The 21710-nt window shown below is 42.0% G+C and overlaps 1 protein-coding gene across 3 annotated transcripts in view; it reads right to left on the bottom strand.

Moving 5' to 3' along the window:
* Positions 1–21710, bottom strand: part of SAMD12 (sterile alpha motif domain containing 12) — a 449029-nt gene that overhangs the window by 9244 nt on the left and 418075 nt on the right. Inside the window, exon 5 of one of the 3 annotated variants that reach the window (XM_025001801.2) lies at positions 4692–4793. The exons of 1 other annotated variant lie outside the window; for it this stretch is intronic. In XM_025001801.2, coding sequence (XP_024857569.1) covers positions 4692–4793 — 102 coding nt within the window. Of the gene's footprint in view, positions 1–543; positions 594–4691; positions 4794–21710 lie in introns of all 3 variants that reach the window. One more of the 3 variants, XM_059874306.1, reaches the window with a different exon arrangement.

The raw sequence follows: 21710 nt of genomic DNA, 5'->3' as shown, positions 1-21710 counted from the left end.
AAAAAAAAAAATTCCTAGGCTTTAAAACAGGCTTTTCAAAACATGAGAGAATGCACAATTTATGTGTTTCATTAAAACTTATGATTTTTGAGACAAAAGTAAGGTGCTATTTCAGTGTATTAAATATAAAATAATATACACTACTGATAAGACTAATGAAAGTAGAATATTAATATATTGTGGTGGCATTATAAGCTGGAAAAATAGTGTCAATTTATTTAAAAAATATTAAGAATTCACATTCATTGACTCTGTTCCCATGCTAGGAGTGCATCCTAAGGAAAATGAAAGAAGTTATATGCACAAATGTGCAACCCAGAGGTTATTTATAATAGTGGAAAATGTAGAAAACAACCAGTTTCCTATTGTTAAAAATTTAGGTTAAGTAAATCATAGTACATTAATAAGATGAATGATTACATGGCCATTAAAGTAATAATGATGATGATTATGTAGCAACATGGTGAGCAGTTACGATACACCGCAATACAAAACTTATGTCCACATGGCTATATTTAAAGTGGATAACCAACAAGGACCTACTGTAGAGCACAGGGAACTCTGCTCCGTGTTAACTCTGCTCATGTAACAACCTACATGGGAAAAGAATGTGAAAAAACCCAAACAACACAACAGATACAAATATATGTATAAGTGAATCACTTTGCTATACGCCTGAAAATATCACATTGTAATCAACTCTACTTCAAAATAAAAAGTTAAAAAAACTTACACATATGTATAGAAAAGAAATGTAGGGAAAAGTGAAGGCTTTAGGACTTCGATTTATTATTGTCACGATGTTTTACAAAAGAACAAAAAAATTCAGTTCACAAGGGTGCAACTTTGATCCATGAGCCTTAGCTAACTAAAGCATCCACAGTTATCTTCATTCACTAATACTACTAAGAAAAGAAATCTTTATAATTCAATTAAGAGACAACATTCCAGCATTATTAAAGGGGGTTGGAAACTGATGCAAATAAAAATCTTTTATCCAAGCCAACCCTTAAAGGAACTGTATAGCTGGAATGTACAGGAGGAAATGGCAAACCACTCCAGAATTCTTGCCTGCAGAATCCCATGGATGGAGGAGCCTGGTGGGCTACAGTCCATGAGGTTTCAAAAAGTTGGACACAACTGAAGCAACTTAGTATGCATGTAGTACACACATGTAGCTGGAATAACAGATTTCTAGGAATCTGACATTACATAGTATCACTCAGACTTTTGCTAAAATCAGCTCTGGAAAATGTGTGACCTTGAAAAAGAATTATTAAGAATAACATAAGTTTAATGCATCCATCTCTTCTCCTAAATTGTTGAGGGTGCTACCACATCTTATTGTGTGTCTTCCTAATGCAAAGTGTTGTGCCACATATACAGAACTTGCTTAATAAATGGTTGTGAAATAATGAAGAAGAAACTGATGTTGCAGAAGGAGAGGTTTTTCTTTTTTAGGGCTTAATGCAATATCTAATTTTACTGGAGACCTAATCCTGTAGTTGGGGCTGCAAATGAGTGGGAATTGTGCCTATTTCTTTCTTGAATCTAAGGACTACTCGGGCTTCCCAAGTGGTGCAGTAAAGAATCTGCCTGCCAATGCAGGAGATGTGGGTTCGATCCCTGGGTTGGGAAGATCCCTTGGAGGAGGGCATAGCAACCCACTCCAGTATTCTTGCCTGGAGAATTCCATGGACAGAGGGGCCTGGCAGGGTCCAGTCATGGGGTTGCAAAGAGTAGGACATGACTGAGCATGCATGCATGCACACGAGGACTACTCAAGGAACATGTGCATCCCAGAAATGACCACGTGTGGATTTGCAACTAGTGAACAACATTGCTATTGAATGGTTTAGGCATCCTGGGAGCTATTTCCTTCCTTAGTGCAATAGCTTCAGAGTCCAGCATGAGCAGGGCCACATCAGAGTCCAGTGATTGAAAAGCATGAGTTACTGAATCAGGCAGATCTGGTTGATATCCCAGGCTCACCACTTAGCAACTACAGGATATTGAACACGTGAGTTCCTCCAAACCTCAACATCCTCACCTTTAAAACAGTGATCATGATTCCCACCTCACTGGGTTGATGTAATGCGGAAATGGGTTCACAGAAAAAGTTCTTTGCATGGTGTTTGGCCAACAGTCAATATCTGCTAAGTGATGGGTGCTTATTATTATTACTACTGAAACTTCTCAAAATTCCCTAGAGAAACTAGAGATACAATTAGGTCAGTGTACTAACGCCGCAGCTAGAGGTCAGGAAGCAGAAACAACACAGCCCCGAGGCCAAGCCTTTGCCCCCTCCAGTGATGAGTAACATTCCCCTCACCTGCCAAGGCCACAGTGAATGCAGCTGGCTTCCCCTCTCACCCAGACTAGTGCCGATGCCAACAGACAGTTCTGTGATAAGGACAGTTTACAACAGACACTTGAAAGGCAGGAAGACGCTGGCCCTGGAGACAAAGGCCAGCCTGGAGAGGATTCAAGAACGTGCCTGGGATTGAGAATGTCCAGTGTCACCTCCCCCTACTCCAGCCGCAAGGGAGTGTTTGGGGAAAAAAGAAAAGATGGTGTGTGCGGGCAGCCCCATCTCTCACGGATTGGAGAAGAAAGAAGACTTCGTCTCTTAAAAGGGTTGTTCAGTGTCTTCCATTCAACCAGAAGGGTCATATCTTCTATCTGAAAGTGTCTCTCCTATGACTCATGTTTGAAGACTTCGGGGTCCTGAATGCACTCTGACATTTATAGCAGGTGTGAGATGCACCGTCCAAAGGAGGGAGACCCAGAGTTGCCTCCACAACAAGCAATAAGAAGCAGAACTGGGCTTCCCTGGTGGCTCAGTGGTAAAGAATTCACCTGCCAATGCAGGAGACACGGGTTCAATCCCTAGTTCTGGAAGATCCCATAAGCCTTGGAGCAACTGCGCCCATGTGCCACAACTACCGAGCCTGTGCTCCAGCACCTGGGAGCCGCCACTGCTGAGCCCATGTGCTGCAACTACTGAAGCCTGCTTACCCTAGAGCCTATGCTCAGCAACAAGAGAAGCCACCACAATGAGAAGCTGGTGCAGTGCAACTAGAAAGTAGCCCCTGCTCGCTGCAACTAGAGAAAAGCCTTCATAGCAATGAAGACCCAGCTTTAGTTCAGTTTCAGTTCAGTCACTCAGTCGTGTCTATCCAACTCTTTGAGACCCCATGAATCATAGCACACCAGGCCTCCCTGTCCATCACCAACTCCCGGAGTTCACTCAAACTCACTTCCATTGAGTCGGTGATGCCATCCAGCCATTTCATGCTCTGTCGTCCCCTTCTCCTCTTGCCCCCAATCCCTCCCAGCATCAGAGTCTTTTCCAATAAGGCAACTCTTCGCATGAGGTGGCCAAAGTACTGGAGTTTCAGCTTTAGCATCATTCCTTCCAAAGAACACCCAGGACTGATCTCCTTTAGGATGGACTGGTTGGATCTCCTTGCAGTCCAAGGGACTCTCAGGAGTCTTCTCCAACACCACAGTTCAAAAGCATCAATTCTTTGGCACTCAGCTTTCTTCACAGTCCAACTCTCAGCTTAGCCAAAAATAAATAAATCTTCCTGACCTGGGGATCGAACCTGCATCTCTTAGGTCCTCTGCATTGGCAGGTGGGTTCTTTACCACTAGCGCCACCTGGGAAGCCCAAATAAATAAATAAAATCATAAAAAAAAAAAAAAAAGAAGCAGAACTAATATTCACTGAGCAGCTATGATGGCCAGCTAAGATTTTATAGGTACTCAGTGAGTCACCACTGCCATCTTTGAGGGCTGAATTGCATTATCCTCACAACACACCTAGAAAAAATGAGGTTAGGTTCATTAACTTGTCATGGCCGTCCTGCTGAAGTGCCCAGAGCTGAGACTGGAAAGCAGATGTGTTCTCACCACAATGCTTTCCTGACTCAATAGAAAACATGTATTAGGAAAGCGAGTTGCTAAACTCCAACAGGAATGCAGGAGACAAAGCAAGTAGCTGTGTCTTTATCAAAGAATGCTCATCAAACATGAACCCTACACATAAAGAGCCCTAAATAAGAGGTTTGGCCTAGAGAAAGTACATTTCTGTCTCATAGTCTAAAGCTGTCCTATGTTTAGAGCAGTGGTTCTCAACTGGGTACAATTTTTCTCCCATTGGGCAACGTCAGGAGACATTTCTGGTTGTCATACTATCGGTATCGAATGGGTAGAAGCCAGGGACCCTGCTAAACATCCTGGGATGCACAGGACAGACCCCCACTTCAAAGAATTATCCAGCTCAAAATGTCAATAGTGCTGAAGATGGTTTAGAGGGTACAGGTCCTTGTTTCTCTTCTCTTCCTGGTTGTGAGTCAAATATATCACTCCCAAAATAGGCCAAGATAAAAACCAACTTAAGTGTGCCTCTTGTGTGTACAGGAAATAAGGCTAATTTCAAACCTCACTCCCCTCTTCACTTCATCATTTGCTCATTTTATTTGATTTTATATTCAATGTAATCAAAACCTCTGATACTAAATCATTTCCAACTTTTAGAACCCTCACAGGCATACTATTATAAGAATCAAGATGGGATGTTTTAAACAGGTATGCTCAATTAATTAATCAGTAGGTATGGAAGGAGTTAGGAGATAAAAGAAGGACAAAGAAGGATTTATGTGGCAATAAAACTCAACTCTGCTCACCAGCCCTCTGGTGGGAGAAGTCACATGTGTTCTCAGCTCCACTGGTTTCATTTCTGCCACTACCAGCCTTCTTGATGGTTTGAGGAGGGGGGTGTTCGCCTCCTGAGAATGTGATGAAGAAATCAGTGCTACCTCTGACTGGATGAAGATGGAGGTCAGAATCTCAGACAAGATGAGTATCAGGAGGGCAGAGGACTTGGGTTCAGGGCAATAAAACAGATGACACACACACAAACTAGCCTGTAACTTCTCAAAACCCTCCGTAAACTGGAATCTGTAATGACTCTGTGATGGTTAATTTTATGTGACTGGGCCATGGGGTGGCCAGATAGTTGATTAAACATTATTCCGGGTGTGTCTAGGAGGGTGTTTCTGGATGAGATTAACATTTGAATCAGTAGACTGAGTCAAGCAAGTTGCTCTCCCTAATGTGGTGGTTCCCATCCAGTCAGTTGAAAACCCAAGTAGAAAAAAAGGCTGCTTTAGGGAGAATTCATTCTCTATGCCTGCTTTTGAGTTGGGATATCTGTGTTTTCCTGCCTTTGCACTTGGGCTTGAACTGGAATTTATACTATCAGCTCTGCTGGGTCTCCAGCTAGCTGACTACAGATCCTTGGCTTTCTCAGCCTCCAAAATTGTGTAAGCCATTCTTTGCAATATCTATCTATCTCTTTACTATCTCTCTCTATTATCTCTCCATCTCTCTCTAGATAGATGGATCTATAGATAGATATACAGATATACCACCTACTGGAGACCAATATCTCCTATTGATCCTGTTTCTCTGGATAACATCAACTAACTCAGAATCTACAGACCACAATGACCACAGTAGTAAAAAACTATCCTTAACTAAGTAGTCTGTGTCAAGCATTGTGATAAGAGCCTGTTCCATTTTGCAGCAACTTGAGGAGGTAGATCCCATGACCTCCCTTTAAAGATAAAGAGGCAGGCTTGGGGAGATATAGGACCTTAGAGAAGCTGCAGCCTTCAGGCCAGGCTATGACGTTCAACCTGATTATGACATGTCCAGGTCCCACTGATGCCACAAGTGCTAAGAAGACACATGAGGGCCCAGAGCCCCATGCAAAGACCTTTAGGTAATCATTTACACCCAGGTGGGGTAGGAAGGCCTTGATTTTGTCTTCTATCCTTTCAGCCCTCAATTCTATTGTTTCAGTTAGAATGTGAAGGAATCTGGATACTGTAAGGGGAGTCTTTCTGGCGCAGGCTTTGCTGTCATGATCAGCTTGGGTTGCTGCCTCTCTGTACAGAGTTTGTGGGTTCCTGAGATGAGTGACATTAGACACACGCACACACACACTGAGAGGAAGAATGCACTTGTGCACAAGCTGCCCCTTTCCTTTTCCTCAGCACTAACGGGAAAAAACACCCCACTGACACTGTATTCATCCCCTTCTTGCTCTACTACAAATGAAACTGCTAGTCTACACGATGAGGCTTACACATCTCTCAGAAATCAGCTCTGGTTCCTTTGGGTTAAGCTGAGTCTCTGAATTCCAGGGTGATAAGAACTTGGCCATTTTCGTCTGAGGTTCTCAAACTCAACTGCATCTGACTCATCTCAAGGAGCTCTTACAATTTTTATTTTGTCTAGCCTCTCTCCAATTTCCTCTGATTCAGAGTGTCCAGAGGGAAGTCTAGAAATCTCGCTATTTAACAAGCAGCTTGGTGATTCTCACGAAACCAGCCTGGCACAAATCCATGGGCGCCCCTACATCTTCTCCTCAGTACTTAAATAGTAGTTATTTGTCTTTCAGACAGAGAAAAGTGTGCAGACTGTGGGGCAAATTTGCTTTATAGTCTTGCTCACTTCATGAAATAAAATACCAAGAGTCCTGGATATAATATAGTGCAGTGATCCAAATACTGGGTTTTAGAGTGAGGCAGACAGGAGAGGCAAGACCTGAGCAAGCCATCCAATCCATCCAAAGCCCCAGGTCCATCATCCCAGTATTGTTTAGTTTCTACAAGCCTATTCATGCATCAGCTACTTAATTAAGCAGACAAGCAACATTTGTTCCACCGAACATTTACTAAGATACCTGCCCCCAACCCTCCCTTGCGGGTGCAGGGCTTGGAGAATTTCCTGTCTCATTATACTTATCTTGCTGTATTAGAATCACCTGATGATGTGTTTGCCTAATGCTTCTCCAACTTCACTGTGCTTGGAAATTCCCTGGAGAGCATGGTAAAACCCAGATTTGGGGCCCTGAGTGGAAAAAAATCTGATTCAGTAGGTTTGGAGTAGGTCTGTAAATGTGCATTTCTAATAAACTTGCAGGGCACACCCACATCACCCATCTGAGGACCACTCTTTTAAGTATCACTACTCCTAACCCCAAGCTTCTTTGGACAAAGAGTAAATCTTTTATTATTATTTTTTAATTGATTTTTAACTGAAGGATAATTGCTTTACACTATTGTGTCGGTTTCTGCCATACATTAACATGAATCAGCCATAGGTATACAGAAGCCCCTTTCTCCTGAACCTCCCTATCACTTCCCACCCCATCCCAACCTCTAGGTCACAAGGGGACACAAGCTACATAAAAATGAACGAATTGTGCCAAGGACAATGATCAATTTCACTATACAGACTCTTAGAAGGGAAGGATATTTTAGAACATTGCTTCTCAAATTTTAATGTGTCTAGGAGTCACCCTGCTTATTTAACTTACATGCAGAGTACATCATGAGAAACGCTGGACTGGAAGAAACACAAGCTGGAATCAAGATTGCCGGGAGAAATATCAATAACCTCAGATATGCAGATGACACCACCCTTATGGTAGAAAGTGAAGAGGAACTAAAAAGCCTCTTGATGCAAGTGAAAGTGGAGAGTGAAAAAGTTGGCTTAAAGCTCAACATTCAGAAAATGAAGATCATGGCATCTGGTCCCATCACTTCATGGGAAATAGATGGGGAAACAGTGGGAACAGTGTCAGACTTTATTTTTCTGGGCTCCAAAATCACTACAGATGGTGACTGCAGCCATGAAATTAAAAGACGCTTACTCCTTGGAAGGAAAGTTATGACCAACCTAGATAGCGTATTCAAAAGCAGAGACATTACTTTGCCAACAAAGGTTCGTCTAATCAAGGCTATGGTTTTTCCAGTGGTCATGTATGGATGTGCGAGTTGGACTGTGAAGAAGGCTGAGCGCCGAAGAACTGCCTGGGATTTCTTTGGAAGGAATGATGCTAAAGCTGAAACTCCAGTACTTTGGCCACCTCATGCGAAGAGTTGACTCATTGGAAAAGACTCTGATGCTGGGAGGGATTGGGGGCAGGAGGAGAAGGGGACGACAGAGGATGAGATGGCTGGATGGCATCACTGACTCGATGGACGTGAGTCTCAGTGAACTCCTGGAGTTGGTGATGGACAGGGAGGCCTGGTGTGCTGCGATTCATGGGGTCACAAAGAGTTGGACACGACTGAGTGACTGATCTGATCTGAGGAGTCACCAGGGTATCTTGTTAAAATGCAGATCAAACATGTCTAACACGTTCTCAGGTGATACCAGTGCTGCAGGTCTGTGCCCTCCACTTTGAGTAGCAAGGCTGTTGAGGTTCTTCATCTAGAGCAGCACCATCCAAAGGAGCTTCTGCAATGATGGAAATGTTCTTTGTCATTCAGTTTCTCACTTATGTCGGACTCTTTGCAACCCCATGGACTGCGGCACACCCGTCCATGCAGCACTTCCCTGTCCTTCACTATCTCTTGGAGTTTGCACAAACTCAAGTCCATTGAGTTGGTGATGTCATCCAACCACCTCTTCTTCCGTTGTCCCTTCTCCTTCTGCGCTCAATCTTGCCCAGCATCAAGGTCTTTTCCAGAGAGTTAGCTCTTCATATCAAGTGGCCAAAAATATTGGAGCTTCAGTTTCAGCATCAGTCCTTCTAATGAATATTCAGGGTTTATTTCCTTTAGAATTGACTGGTTTGATCTCCTTGCTGTCCAAGGGACTCTCAAGAGTCTTCTCCAGCACCACAGGTTTATCCAGTATGGCAGCCATTAACCACCTGTGGCTATTTTGAGCACTTGACATGTAGCTAATGTTTCTATAAAATTAATTTTAATTCATTTAAATTTACTTTCTTTTTCTTTCTTTTAAAGACTCTGAAAATATCTACTTTAATTTAAAAAATTTTTTGGCCATGAGGCATGTAGGATCTTCCCCAACCAGGTATTGAACCCTCACTCCCTGCACTGAAAGTACAGTCTTAACCACTGGACTACCAGGGAAGTCCCAACTCATTTAAATTTAAATGGTCACGTGTACCTAGTGGCTACTAAACTAGACGGCTGCTGTGTGGCATTAGAAACGGGGACTGAGCGATTTCGCATAAAGGGAGTTTCAGAAAGAAGAAACCTAAAAAGCAAGGTGAAGTCACAATACTTTTCCCCATATCATAAATTTTATTCTGACTGCCACCCTCTCCCCTTTCTGCTGCCTGAAGGGAGGGCTCAAGGCTCCCCTCCGTTCTCCATCATGTTCCCAGTCTCTCTCTAAACAAAACAGTAATTAGGAAAGGCTTTATAAACGCTCTAAAGTATAGAAGATTACCTTGTTTACATAAACTCTTTCAAGTTGGCAAAACCAAGCAAGAAGTCTTAGGAGAAATAATTCCTTTGTGATGGGCCCTTTCACCCTGGGGTATGTCTAGCAGGATTCTGAAGAGAGGCTCCAAGGTTACTTCTCTTCTGTGGGTTTTGGCCCTTTGGCCTGGAACATATGGGCAAATGCAAACAGTCCAGGCATTCTAGAAAAGTTCAAAAGGAAAGACAGCTCAGTTCATGTTGAGTTCCCTCAAAGGAGAAAACGCTGAGGGTGGGTAAAGGGTAGGGTTTCATTTAGTCTGAACTGGACTTGTTGGCTCTGGGCATGTTACAGTCTACATTACAGTTAACGAGGTTTGAGGATCTTCTTTGGGCTGGTGAGTACGAATTTCCATTGAGGAAAAAGTTATGAGACTTGGATGTCTTAATGATAACAGATAATTTCTCTGGGTTGGCAGAGCTACAAAGCATGTTGCTACGAAACTGTGTGGATGGGGCTATTTCTTTTGTGTACACAGCTTCCCCTTAAAGAATCCATTTGGCATGAGTTGCAATCCTGTTCCGGGACCCTTGTGATTAATTGCTTGAACTGGCTGGTGGCCATAAGCAGAATCTTGCAATCTACCAAGTTCTACACAGAATTATGAAACTGAAGGTTTAATGGGATTTCAGGTAATAGAGCCCAGATGTCTGAGACTATGAAGTTTGAAATTATATGGCTTACAAGGCTGTAGGGCTGCAACCTTATTTATTTCTTGCTTAGGAAATTTCCCTATTTCCATCTTTATTCCATCTTTGACCAGTCAAACACTAGAGCCCTCATCTTGACATACTTCATCTAGAGAAGTCATTCACACACACCCACCTGTAACCAGCAACCTGAAAATATGTGAACACCCCACCTTCCTGTCCAGGCTCTTGGGATTATGTTTCACCCAAGGACATCATAATTAACAGCCTTATCTCTACCCTGCCGCTATGCAGAGCTTGACTACCAAATTGCTTTCATGCATTTAATCGTATTTTATTCTGTCAGGGCCCAGGAGAAGTGGTTGGGAACATGAATTATCTGCCTTTGGGTGAGGAAACCAAGGTCCACAGAAGAGAAGAGATGATCGTAGTTAACGTTTGGGGAACACTTACCTTCCAAGAAGTACTGTTCTCATAGGTTTCTGAGCATCATTTCCTTTAAACCTTTTAACACCTTTGAGATGATGTGATTATCAACTCCAGTTTGCTAACTTTGATAACTCCATTATCAATCCAGAAAACTAAGGCACAGTGGTTGGGTCGCACTGATGATAATGGATGGAGCCAGGATGGAAGCTGGTACCCTAGACTCTTGGTTATAATGCACTGCCTCCTCCCTAAGGAAATATCATCAGTAACACAGATAAGCTCTGGAGTCTTCTGGTTCTTACGCGGCATTCGCTCTATATCATTTCCAAGACGGAAGACAAATCCCCAGCACATTTTTCTAAAAGAGAAGCCCCCTGGACCCTGATTCCCCAGTCTCCTCCAGAGCAATGCCACCTCCTGAGTGTTCTGAGGAGAGTAAAGAGATTCTGTCTAATGGCACCAATTCAAGAAGAATACTTGGCCCAATATTCCAGGCCCTTTACAATTACACTTCAGCCCATCCTTCCAGAGGTATCCACCCTGCATTCCAGGCATAGTAACTGATGGAATTTGTCCCATCCTGCCCTTCCTTTGTTTACATGGTCCTTCCTTCCTTCCTCATCCTCCTGCCCCGATTCTCCTGTTCCTATTGGGCCATCTCACAGGCCACTTCAACATGGCCTTATATATTCTCATAAAGCACCTCTCTCCCTGTTCAGAACCTCTGCAAGATTTTGTTGAATGAATGAACAAAAGAAATGAACATCATTTTTGGATTGCTGTACCAGGCACTATGCAAGACACCAAAGACATAAAGATGAATAATCCTTGTCATTGCCCTCAGGAAGCTTCCAGTCTATGGAGAGATCTGTACACAGGAAAACCACTATCATATAACATCGTGGATAATATTACAGAAGGAAGGGTGCTCATTACTGTTAACACATATGGCTGGGAATTCTGCCCAAGATTCACCCACCCTCCTGCTTAGGGAAACTTCACATGTGAAGGGCTTGTATTTTATGCATCTTTGTTTGGCCCTGAGCACTCAGCAGTCTCTAAACTAAGTAACTATGTGATGGTGGTCTAGTGGTTTTCCCTATTTTCTTCAATTTAAGTCTGAATTTGGCAATAAGGAGTTCATGATCTGAGATATCCAGATGACACCACTCTTATGGCAGAAAGTAAGGAAGAACTAAAGAGTCTCTTGATGAAAGTGAAAAAGGAGAGTGAAAAAGTTGGCTTAAAGCTCAACATTCAGAAAACGAAGATCATGGCATCTGGTCCCATCACTTCATGGCAAATAGATGGGGAAACAGTGGATACAATGGTTGACTTTATTTTTTTGGGTCCAAAATCACTGCAGATGGTGACTGAAGCCATGAAATTAAAAGACACTTACTCCTTGGAAGGAAAGTTATGACCAACCTAGACAGCATTATTAAAAAGCAGAGAGATTATTTTGCCAACAAAGGTCTGTCTAGTCAAGGCTATGGTTTTTCTAGTAGTCATGTATGGATGTGAGAGTTGGACTAGAAAAAAGCTGAGTGCTGAAGAATTGATGCTTTTGAACTGTGGTGTTGGAGAAGACTGTTGAGAGTCCCTTGGACTACAAGGAGATCCAACCAGTCCATCCTAAAGGAGATCAGTCCTGGGTGTTCACTGGAAGGACTGATGTTGAAGTTGAAACTCCAATACTTTGGCCACTTGATGTAAAGAGCTGACTCATTTGAAAAGACCCTGATGCTGGGAAAGATTAAGGGCAGGAAGAGAAGGGGACGACAGAGGATGAGATGGTTGGATGGCATCACTGACTCAATGGACATGGGTTTGGGTAGACTCCAGCAGTTGGTGATGGACAGGGAAGCCTGGTGTGCTGTGGTTCATGGGGTATCAAAGAGTCAGACACAACTGAGTGACTGAACTGAACTGAACTGATCTGAGCCACAATCAGCTCCTGGTCTTGTTTTTGCTGACTGTATAGAGCTTCTCTATCTTTGGCTGCAAAGAATATAATGAATCTGATTTTGGTATTGACCATCTGGTGATGCCAATGTGTAGAGTATTCTCTTGTGTTGTTGGAAGAAGGTGTATGACCAGTGCGTTCTCTTGACAAAACTCTGTTACCCTTTTCCCTGCTTCATTTTGTATTCCAAGGCTGAATTTGCCTGTTACTCTAGGTATCTCTTGACTTCCTACTTTTGCATTCCTGTATACTACAATGAAAAGGAAATATCTTTTGGGAGTTAGTCCTAGAAGGTCTTGTAGGTCTTCATAGAACCATTCAACTTCAGCTTCTTCAGTATTACTGGTTGGGGCATAGACTTGGATTACTGTCATATTGAATGATTTGCCTTAGAAACAAACAGAGATTATTCTGTCATTTTTGAGATTGCTTCTAAGTACTGCATTTTGGACTCTTTTGTTGACTATGATGGCTACTTCATTTCTTCTAAGGGATTCTTGCCCATAGTACTAGATATAATGGTCATCTGAGTTAAATTCACCCATTCCAGTCCATCTTAGTTCACTGATTCCTAAAATGTCAATGTTCACTCTTGCCATCTCCTGTTTAACCACTTCCAAAATACCTTGATTCATGAAACTAACATTTGAGGTTCCTATGCAATATTGCTCTTTACAGCATCAAACTTGACTTCTATCACCAGTCACATCCACAATTGGTGTTGTTTTTGCTTTGGCTCCGTCTCTTCATTCTTTCTGGAGTTAGTTCTCCACTGATCTCCAGGAGCATATTGAGCACCTGCTGACCTGGGGAGTTAATTTTTCAATTTCCTATCTTTTTGCCTTTTCATACTGTTCATGGGGTTCTTGAGGCAAGAATAGTGAAGTGGTTTTCTATTTCCTTTTCCAGTGGACCACATTTTGTCAGAACTCTCCAACATGACCCATCCGTCTTGGGTGGCCCTACATGGGATGGCTCATAATTTCATTGAGTTAGACAAGGCAGTGGTCCATGTGATCAGTTTGATTAGTTTTCTGTGACTGTGGTTTTTATTCTGTATGCCCTCTGATGGATAAGGATAAGAGGCTTACAGAAGCTTCCTGATGGGAGAGACTGACTGAGGGGAAAACTGGGTGTTGTTCTGATGGGCAGGGCCATGCTAGGAAATATTTAATTCAATTTTTTTGTTGAAGGGCAGGGCTGTGTTCCCTCCCTGTTGTTTAATCTGAGGCCAAACTATAGTGGAGATAATGAAGATAATGGTGACCTGCTTTAAAAGGTCCTGGGCATGCAATTTTCAAAATTCAGACTTAAATTGAAGAAAGTAGGGAAAACCACTAGACCATTCAGGTATGATCTAAATCAAATCCCTTATGATTATACAGTAGAAGTGACAAATAAATTCAAGAGATTAGATCTGACAGACAGAGTGCCTGAGAACTATGGAGGTTCATGACATTGTATAGGAGAAAGTGATCAAGACCATCCCCAAGAAAAAGAAATGCAAAAAGGCAAAATGGTTGTCTGAGGAGATCTTAGCTGAGAAAAGAAGCAAAGAGAAAGGCAAAGGAGAAAAGGAAAGAAATGCTCATTTGAATGCAGAGTTCCAAAGAAAAGCAATGAGAAATAAGAAAGCCTTCTTCAGCGATCAATGCAAAGAAATAGAGGAAAACAACAGAATGGGAAAGACTAGAGATCTCTTCAAGAAAATCAGAGATACCAAAGGAACATTTCATGCAAAGATGGGCTCGATAAAGGACAGAAATAGTATGGACCTCACAGAAGCAGAAGATATTAAGAAGAGGTGGCAACAATATGCAGAAGAACTGTATAAAAAAGATCTTCACAATCCAGATAACAACAATGGTGTGATCACTCACCTAGAGCCAGACATCCTGGAATGTGAAGTCAAGTGGACCTTAGGAAGCATCACTACAAACAAAGCTAGTGGAGGTGATGGAATTCCAGTTGAGCTATTTGAAATCCTAAATAATGATGCTATGAAAGTGCTGCACCCAACATGCCAGCAAATTTGGAAAACTCAGCAGTGGCCACAGGAATGGAAAAGGTCAGTTTTCATTCCAATCCCAAAGAAAGGCAATGCCAAAGAATGCTCAAACTACCGCACAATTGCACTCATCTCACACACTAGTAAAGTAATGCTCAAAATTCTCCAAGCCAGGCTTCAGCAATATGTGAATCGCGAACTTCCAGATGTTCAAGCTGGTTTTAGAAAAGGCAGAGGAACCAGAGATCAAATTGCCAACATCTATTGGATCATCGAACAAACAAAAGAGTTCCAAAAAACATGTACTTCTGCTTTACTGACTATGCCAAAGCCTTTGACTGTGTGGATCACAACAAACTGTGGAACACTCTTCAAGAGATGGGAATACCAGGCCACCTTACTTGCCTCCTGAGAAATCTGTATGCAGGTCAGGAAACAACAGTTAGAACTGGACATGGAACAACAGACTGGTTCCAAACTGGGAAAGGAGTACGTCAAGGCTGTATACTGTCACTCTGATTATTTAACTTATATGCAGACTACATCATGTGAAATGCTGGGCTGGATGAAGCACAAAGTGGAATTAAGATTGCTGGGAGAAATAAACCTCAGATATGCAGATGACACCACCCTCATTACAGAAAGTGAAGAAGAGCTAAAGAGCCTCTTGATGAAAGTGAAAGAGGAGAGTGAAAAAGTTGGCTTAAAACTCAACATTCAGAAAACTAAGATCATGGCATCTGGTCCCATCACTTCATGGGAAATAGATGGGGAAACAATGGAAACACTGACAGACCTTATTTTTGGGGGTCCAAAATCACTGCAGATGGTGACTGCAACCATGAAATTAAAAGATGTTTGCTCCTTGGAAGAAAAGCTGACCAACCTAGATAGCATATTAGAAAGCAGAGACATTACTTTGCCAACAAAGGTGCATCTAGTCAAAGCTATGATATTTCCAGCAGTCAGATATGGATGTAAGAGTTGGACTATAAAGAAAGCTGAGTGCTGAAGAACTGATGTTTTTGAACTGTGGTGTTGGAGAAGACTCTTGAGAGTCCCTTGGACTGCAAGGAGATCCAACCAGTACATCCTAAAGGAAATCAGTCCTGAATATTCATTGGAAGGACTGATGCTGAAGCTGAAACTCCAATACTTTGGCCACCTGATGCATAGAACTGACTCATTTGAAAAGACCCTGATGTTTGGGAAAGATTTAAGGCAGGAGGAGAAGGAGATGACAGAGGATGAGATGGTTGGATGGCATCACTGACTCTATGGTGATGAGCTCTGGGAGTAAGTTCCCGGGAGTTCGTGATGGACAGGGAAGCCTGGTGTGCTGCAGTGCATGGGGTTGCAAAGAGTTGGACACAACTAAGAGACTGAAGTGAACTGAAGTTATGTGACAGTGACACCTAATGAAAGACTGTCATCGAAGTGATGGAGTCTCTCTCTTTAGGGTAGGAGGGGCCCTTAAACTGCTTCCCCTCTGTCTCTTCAGTGGAAATGCAGAAGAGGGCGGCAGGCCCTTACTGACTGCTATGGTAGCCTCACAAGGAGCTGGCCCAGATAGGATGGGATAGAGGAAGCTTCCCATATCTCCTTAGGGTCTCCTTGCTCCTTAGAGCAAGCAGTGGCCCAAACCATAGCTCTTACCTGTAAGGTGCCAGGGGATGCTTGATGTACCGCCTTAAAGTGATAGTTTGGCCAAGTGGTATCTGACCCACATTCTAGGCATAGTAACTTGAGAATTTAAGAGTTGGAAAATTGTTCTTTAAAAGTCACTATTTCAGAGCATTAATTTCTGATTGCTTATTGGTGGTGGCTTAGTCATTAAGTCGTGTCCGACTCTATGTGATCTCAAGGTCTGTAGCCTGTCAGAGCGCTCTCTATGGGATTCCCAGGCAAGAATACTGGAGTGGGTAGCCATTCCCTTCTCCAGGGGATCTTCTTGACCCAGGGATTGAACCTGGGTCTCCTGCATCACAGGCAGATTCTTTATCGATTGAGTCACCAAAACTCTGCACGAATGAGCTTTTTTATTAGTTGTCTTCTCAGCAGGACTGTGCGGGGATCCTGGGCAGGGGCCCAGCCCTGTGGAAAGCTCTCTCTCGAGAGTAGCAGTTTGGTTTGCGGGGCACTGCAAGTGCCACTGCATTCATGTTTGTGAAGTGTACTGGGGATGGCAGTGGAATGGCTGTCATCATACAACATTTAGTATCTTCCTAGAACTACCCACCTGTGTTGCTCTACAATTTTAAGGAATCACTGTGGGGTAATGAACATCAATGATTTTTCTACTTGCTAGTCTTAAGACTGGTCAAGTTTTTTAACCTGTCTAAGCCAAGGTTCCTTCATCTGTAAAAGGAGGGAATTCATGTGTGGTTTACAGATGGTTTTGTGAGAACTACTATATTTCATTGAATCCAAAATGCATTTTTTTTTTTTAACGTATCATGGACAAGGGCTTCCCTGCTAGCTCAGCTGGTAAAGAATCTGCCTGCAATGCAGGGGACTCTGGTTTGATTGCTGGGTTGGGAAGATCCCCTGGAGAAGGGACAGGCTACCCACTCCAGTATTCATAGGCTTCCCTGGTGGCTCAGACAGTAAAGAATTTGCCTGCAATGAGGGAGACCTGGGTACAATCCCTGGGTTGGGAAGATCCCCTGGAGGACAGCATGGCAACCCACTCCAATATTTTTGCCTGGAGAATCCCATAGACCCAAGAGCCTGGCAGGCTACAGACCATGGGGTCAAAAAGAGGCAGACATGACTGAGCGACTAAGCATACATCGTGGACAAAGGAAGGAGAAGAAAACACTGCTCATGGAACTATGAGATAATGCTTTTTTTGTGACCATCCTGAACAATGCATGATATTTAGTTTCTTTGGTATTTCTTTCACTTGCTCTGAAGAACCTGGCAATTTCCGTACTTTTAGGTGCAAGCTTTATGTATGACAGGCATTCCTTTTGCATGCATCCTAGTAATAAAATCAATACACCTTCGTCTACTCGTGGCATCTTCCTTTAGGCAGTGTAAAGCTCATGATTACTGCTTTGCAGAAAAATATGAAATTGAGGTCATTATCCCAGTGTCAAACATTTGCCTCGCTAATGGTGTTCTAGTTCCATGACTTTCAGCATTCAGGATAAATTTTTGCTTCAATGCCAAATTATAGTGTAATATTTCTGAAGACATTTTATTTTTTTTGAAGACATTTTAAAATAGCAATTAAACTCAACAGGTGAAGTGCTAATAGTATATATAACTTGAGTGAGATGATAAAAATATCAACAGTCATCCAAGTTCATGTAGCCAAGACTGCCATATGACCTACAGTGATTATAATGTAAAAGGTACAATTCAGAAGTGTTAATAGTATACCTCAGAAGCAAAGAAATACAGTAAATAAAATAACATATATTATGGGTATTATGCCTAACAGATGCTCAACAAATTTCATATTCCTTTCCATTTAATAACAGAGAGTGGTGGATCTCAAAAGAGTGCAGGGAGGATAAGTCTCATATGGTTGCAAAGAGATAAAATACTGGATTGAAATATGACTCTTTTGGGATAAAATTTACATTCTAGGAACTAAAAACTATGAGTTATCTCCATGGAAATCAAAGTATTTTGATTTCTGAGTGAGAGACGGCTGCAAATTCTTGTCACAGCCCCTCTTCCTAACTCCGGTTGGGGTATTTTTTTCCTACTCCTTAAAATCTGGGCCAGGCCTGTGACTGCTTTGTCTAACAGAATATGGCAGAAATGGCACTGGACCTAATCTCTGGGAGGATTGGAAAGTTCTGCTTCCTCCCTCTGAGAACCCAGCCACCATGTTATAAGTAAGCCAAGGGGCCACATGGAAAGGCCCACATAGAGGAGAACTGAGGTTCCCAGCTGACACCCCAGCTGAGCAACTAGCCACCTGCCTTGACTAACTTGCTAGCCATTGGAGTGCGCCATCTTGGATGTGGATCTCAGCCCCAGCTGATAACACGTGGGGGAAAAGATGAGCTCCTTGTTGAGTCACCCAAACTGCAAAATCATAGCCAAGTAGTGACTGTTGCTGTTCTGGGCCTCTAAGATTGGGACTTGACTTATACACACTACTACATATAAAATAAGTGACTATGGACCTACTGTATAGCACAGGGAACTCTACTCTATACTCTGTAATGAACTATATGGGAAAAGAATCTAAAAAAGAATGGATATATGTATACATATAACTGACTCACTTTGTTGTACACCTGAAACTAACACAACATTGTAAATCAACTACACTCCAATAAAAATTAAAAAAAAAAAGCGGCGGTTTTTTAATGCAGCAACAGGTAATTGAAATTCACTACCTTGTTAATTTTCACAGATACTTTAAGAAGGTCTGTTCAAGAACCTTAAAGAAGCAGGACCTGGAAGTCAATCTAGATTTTTTAATTATTGGACTGAGGCTTGTGCATAAATATTTAATACACTGGGGTTACTGGGGATAAGCAGGACTTGGAGGGTTCTGATTGTCTTACTGCTCAGTTCTCATCTAATCATATGATGAGAGAGGTATAGGGCTTAAAATTCAACTCATTGTTTTTTTCTTGAGATCTGTAGATTATAAGTGAAAATTTTAAGAAAGTCCTTTCTTCTCACCCTCAAGGAATTTCTTCCATCACTGGAAATCCTTAGAAGAGCTGTGTTCTGCTGGGCCCAGGAAAGAAATGGGTTTCTCAGGTGGCGCTAGTGGTAAAGAACCCGCCTGTCAATGTAGGAGACCTAAGAGACTTGCGTTTGATCCCTGGGTCAGGAAGATCCCCAGGAGAAAAAAAATGGCAACCCACTCCAGTATTCTTGCTTGTAAAATTGAGGAGCCTGGTGGGCTACAGTTCATGGGGTTGCAAAGAGTCGGATATGACTGAAGTGACTCAGCACGTACGCATGTAAGAAAGAAATAGAGAAGAGTTAAGAAATACTCAAGAGGGGGAAAGTTTCAGACCCCTCCCCGCCCCCCACACAAACGTAAATGCTTCTTGGAATTTGGAGTAGAGTTCACGAATTAGATGCAAATGTGCTTGTGAAATTCCCAAGCTTTTTTAGATATCCAGTGGTGGCCTCAAGGAATAATATCTTAGTGGAAACAAGTAAGAGTCACTAGGGACTCATTCATCTCAGTCATGGGTTATTTAGAATGAAATCTGAAGAAGATGTAGATTACCTTGTTGACAGACCAATGCACGGGATGGAATCAGTCATGTCTTTGTGACAGAAAGGCTCCACGTCGAGACAGAAGTCTGGCTGACCATGATGTTACTTTAGACAGCAATCAAATGTATTTCATATCGCTGTTAACTTTCTATGCCAGGATGTCAAGATCTTTTGTCTCAACGGCTCCCGGTCTGCATGCCGACGCTATGGTTTCTGTAGTGTTAGAACCGACGCTAAGAGTGTGTGCCCTTGGTAAAGATGTCTGTGTCTCAAGAGGCAACGCTGTCAAGCATTTTCTCTTGCAGTGCAATGTTTAACTGAAGAGGCTTAAAGAGACAGATCTTATTTGTCTTAAGGAAAGTCCAGACATCACTGAAACAGGAATCCTTTTAATAGACATATGTGAAGGATGCTATCTAACATGAGTATGGATGTTAGAAACTTGTTGTCTATTTTGGAAATCAAGAAGGGGAAGGAAAGTCAACTTAGTGTTGAACTCAATACAAATTGCTGGTGTTTATCTGTGCTTTAAAGTTACAGCACTCATGAAATTGTCATTCTTTTCCATGACTTGCTGGTTGATGACAAAGCTACCATTTCTTAATGAAATTGGTTGTGCAGGAGACAGTGTTTTACAGCATTTGGACATAATAGATTAGAGTAGAAAATGCAGTGGAACAATAGCTGGAGGTGGAGGTGGAGATTAGATAGGACCCAGCACTTAAATGAGAGGTTGATCAAGAGGTCAGGTTACTAACGCAGTTGTTAGATGTAAGGAGAACTTATTTGAAGGACTAAAAAGATCTGAATAGAGTGAGTAAGCTATAAACATTGGGGTGCATGTATATTTTGGAATTATGGTTTTCTCTGGATATATGCCCAGGAGTGGGATTGACTGAAAAAGAAGAAAAATGGTAGCTCTATTTTGAGTTTCTTAAGAAAACTCCACACTGTTCTCCATAGTGGCTGCACCAATTTATATTCCCACCAACAGTGTAAGAGAATTCTCTTTTCTCCACACCCTCTCTAACATTTATTGTTTGTAGATTTATTATGGTCATTCTGACTAGCGTAGTTTTTTATAGCATTATTTATTAATAGCCAGGACATGGAAAGCAACCTAAATGTCCACTGAACAGAGGAATGGATAATGAAGATATGGCACATATATACAATGAAATATTATTCAACCATAAAAAGGAATGAAATTGTGCCATTTGTCGAGACCTGGATGGACCTAGAGTGTGTCATACAGGGTGAAGTAAGTCAGAAAGAGACAAAACAAATATTGTATGTTAGTGCATACACGTGGAATCTAGAAAAATGATACAGACAAACCTATTTGCAAAGCAGAAAGAGACACGTAGACACAGAGAACAAATGTAGAGATACCAAGGGGGGATAAGAGGGTGGGATGAATTGGGAGGCTGGGTTTGACATACATACACTAGTATGTATGAAACAGACAACTAATGAGAACCTAAAAATAAAAGAAATGAGCAAACTAGAGAAATTTCTCTACAAACGAAAAATCTGTTACTTTTAAACATAAAAACGAAGTTACAGTCCAATTCCTCTCTTTCAAAAGCTTGTGTCTGGCCTTTCCAGTAATCTAGAAGAGGTGCTGGAAAACTAGAGCACCTATAAGGAAAATCCAGCCTACCCCATGTTTTTATAAATCAAGTTTCAGTGGAATGACCACACCCATCCATTTATTAATTGTTTATGGTTACTTTCAAATTACAGTGGAAGAGCTGAGTTGTTGCTACAGAGATCATATAATCCACAAAGCCAAAAATATTTACTATGGTTCTTCACACACACAAGTTTGCTGACACTCGATGTAGAATACCAAAAATAAATGTAGTACTAGTGAAAAGGCTTTAAGAGGATTCTATATTGCAAGGGAAAAAGCTGTTACAAAGTGCTCTTTATTCCATGGACATATAGGAAATACCCTTTCATCCTCACTCAAACAAGTTCCATGAAGTAAATCAGGATACACAGTAGTGGGGACCCACACATGGTACCATTTAGTAGGATTTGGCAGAGGACTGAAGAAACAGAAAATGTACTGAATTGCAACAGTCTGGGGACATTTAACATAGGGATACATGTACCACAGCTTAATAAACTT

This window comes from Bos taurus, chromosome 14 (genome assembly GCF_002263795.3).
Source record: "Bos taurus isolate L1 Dominette 01449 registration number 42190680 breed Hereford chromosome 14, ARS-UCD2.0, whole genome shotgun sequence".
NCBI lineage: Eukaryota > Metazoa > Chordata > Mammalia > Artiodactyla > Bovidae > Bos > Bos taurus.
This window is presented reverse-complemented; position numbering and strand designations above follow the sequence as displayed.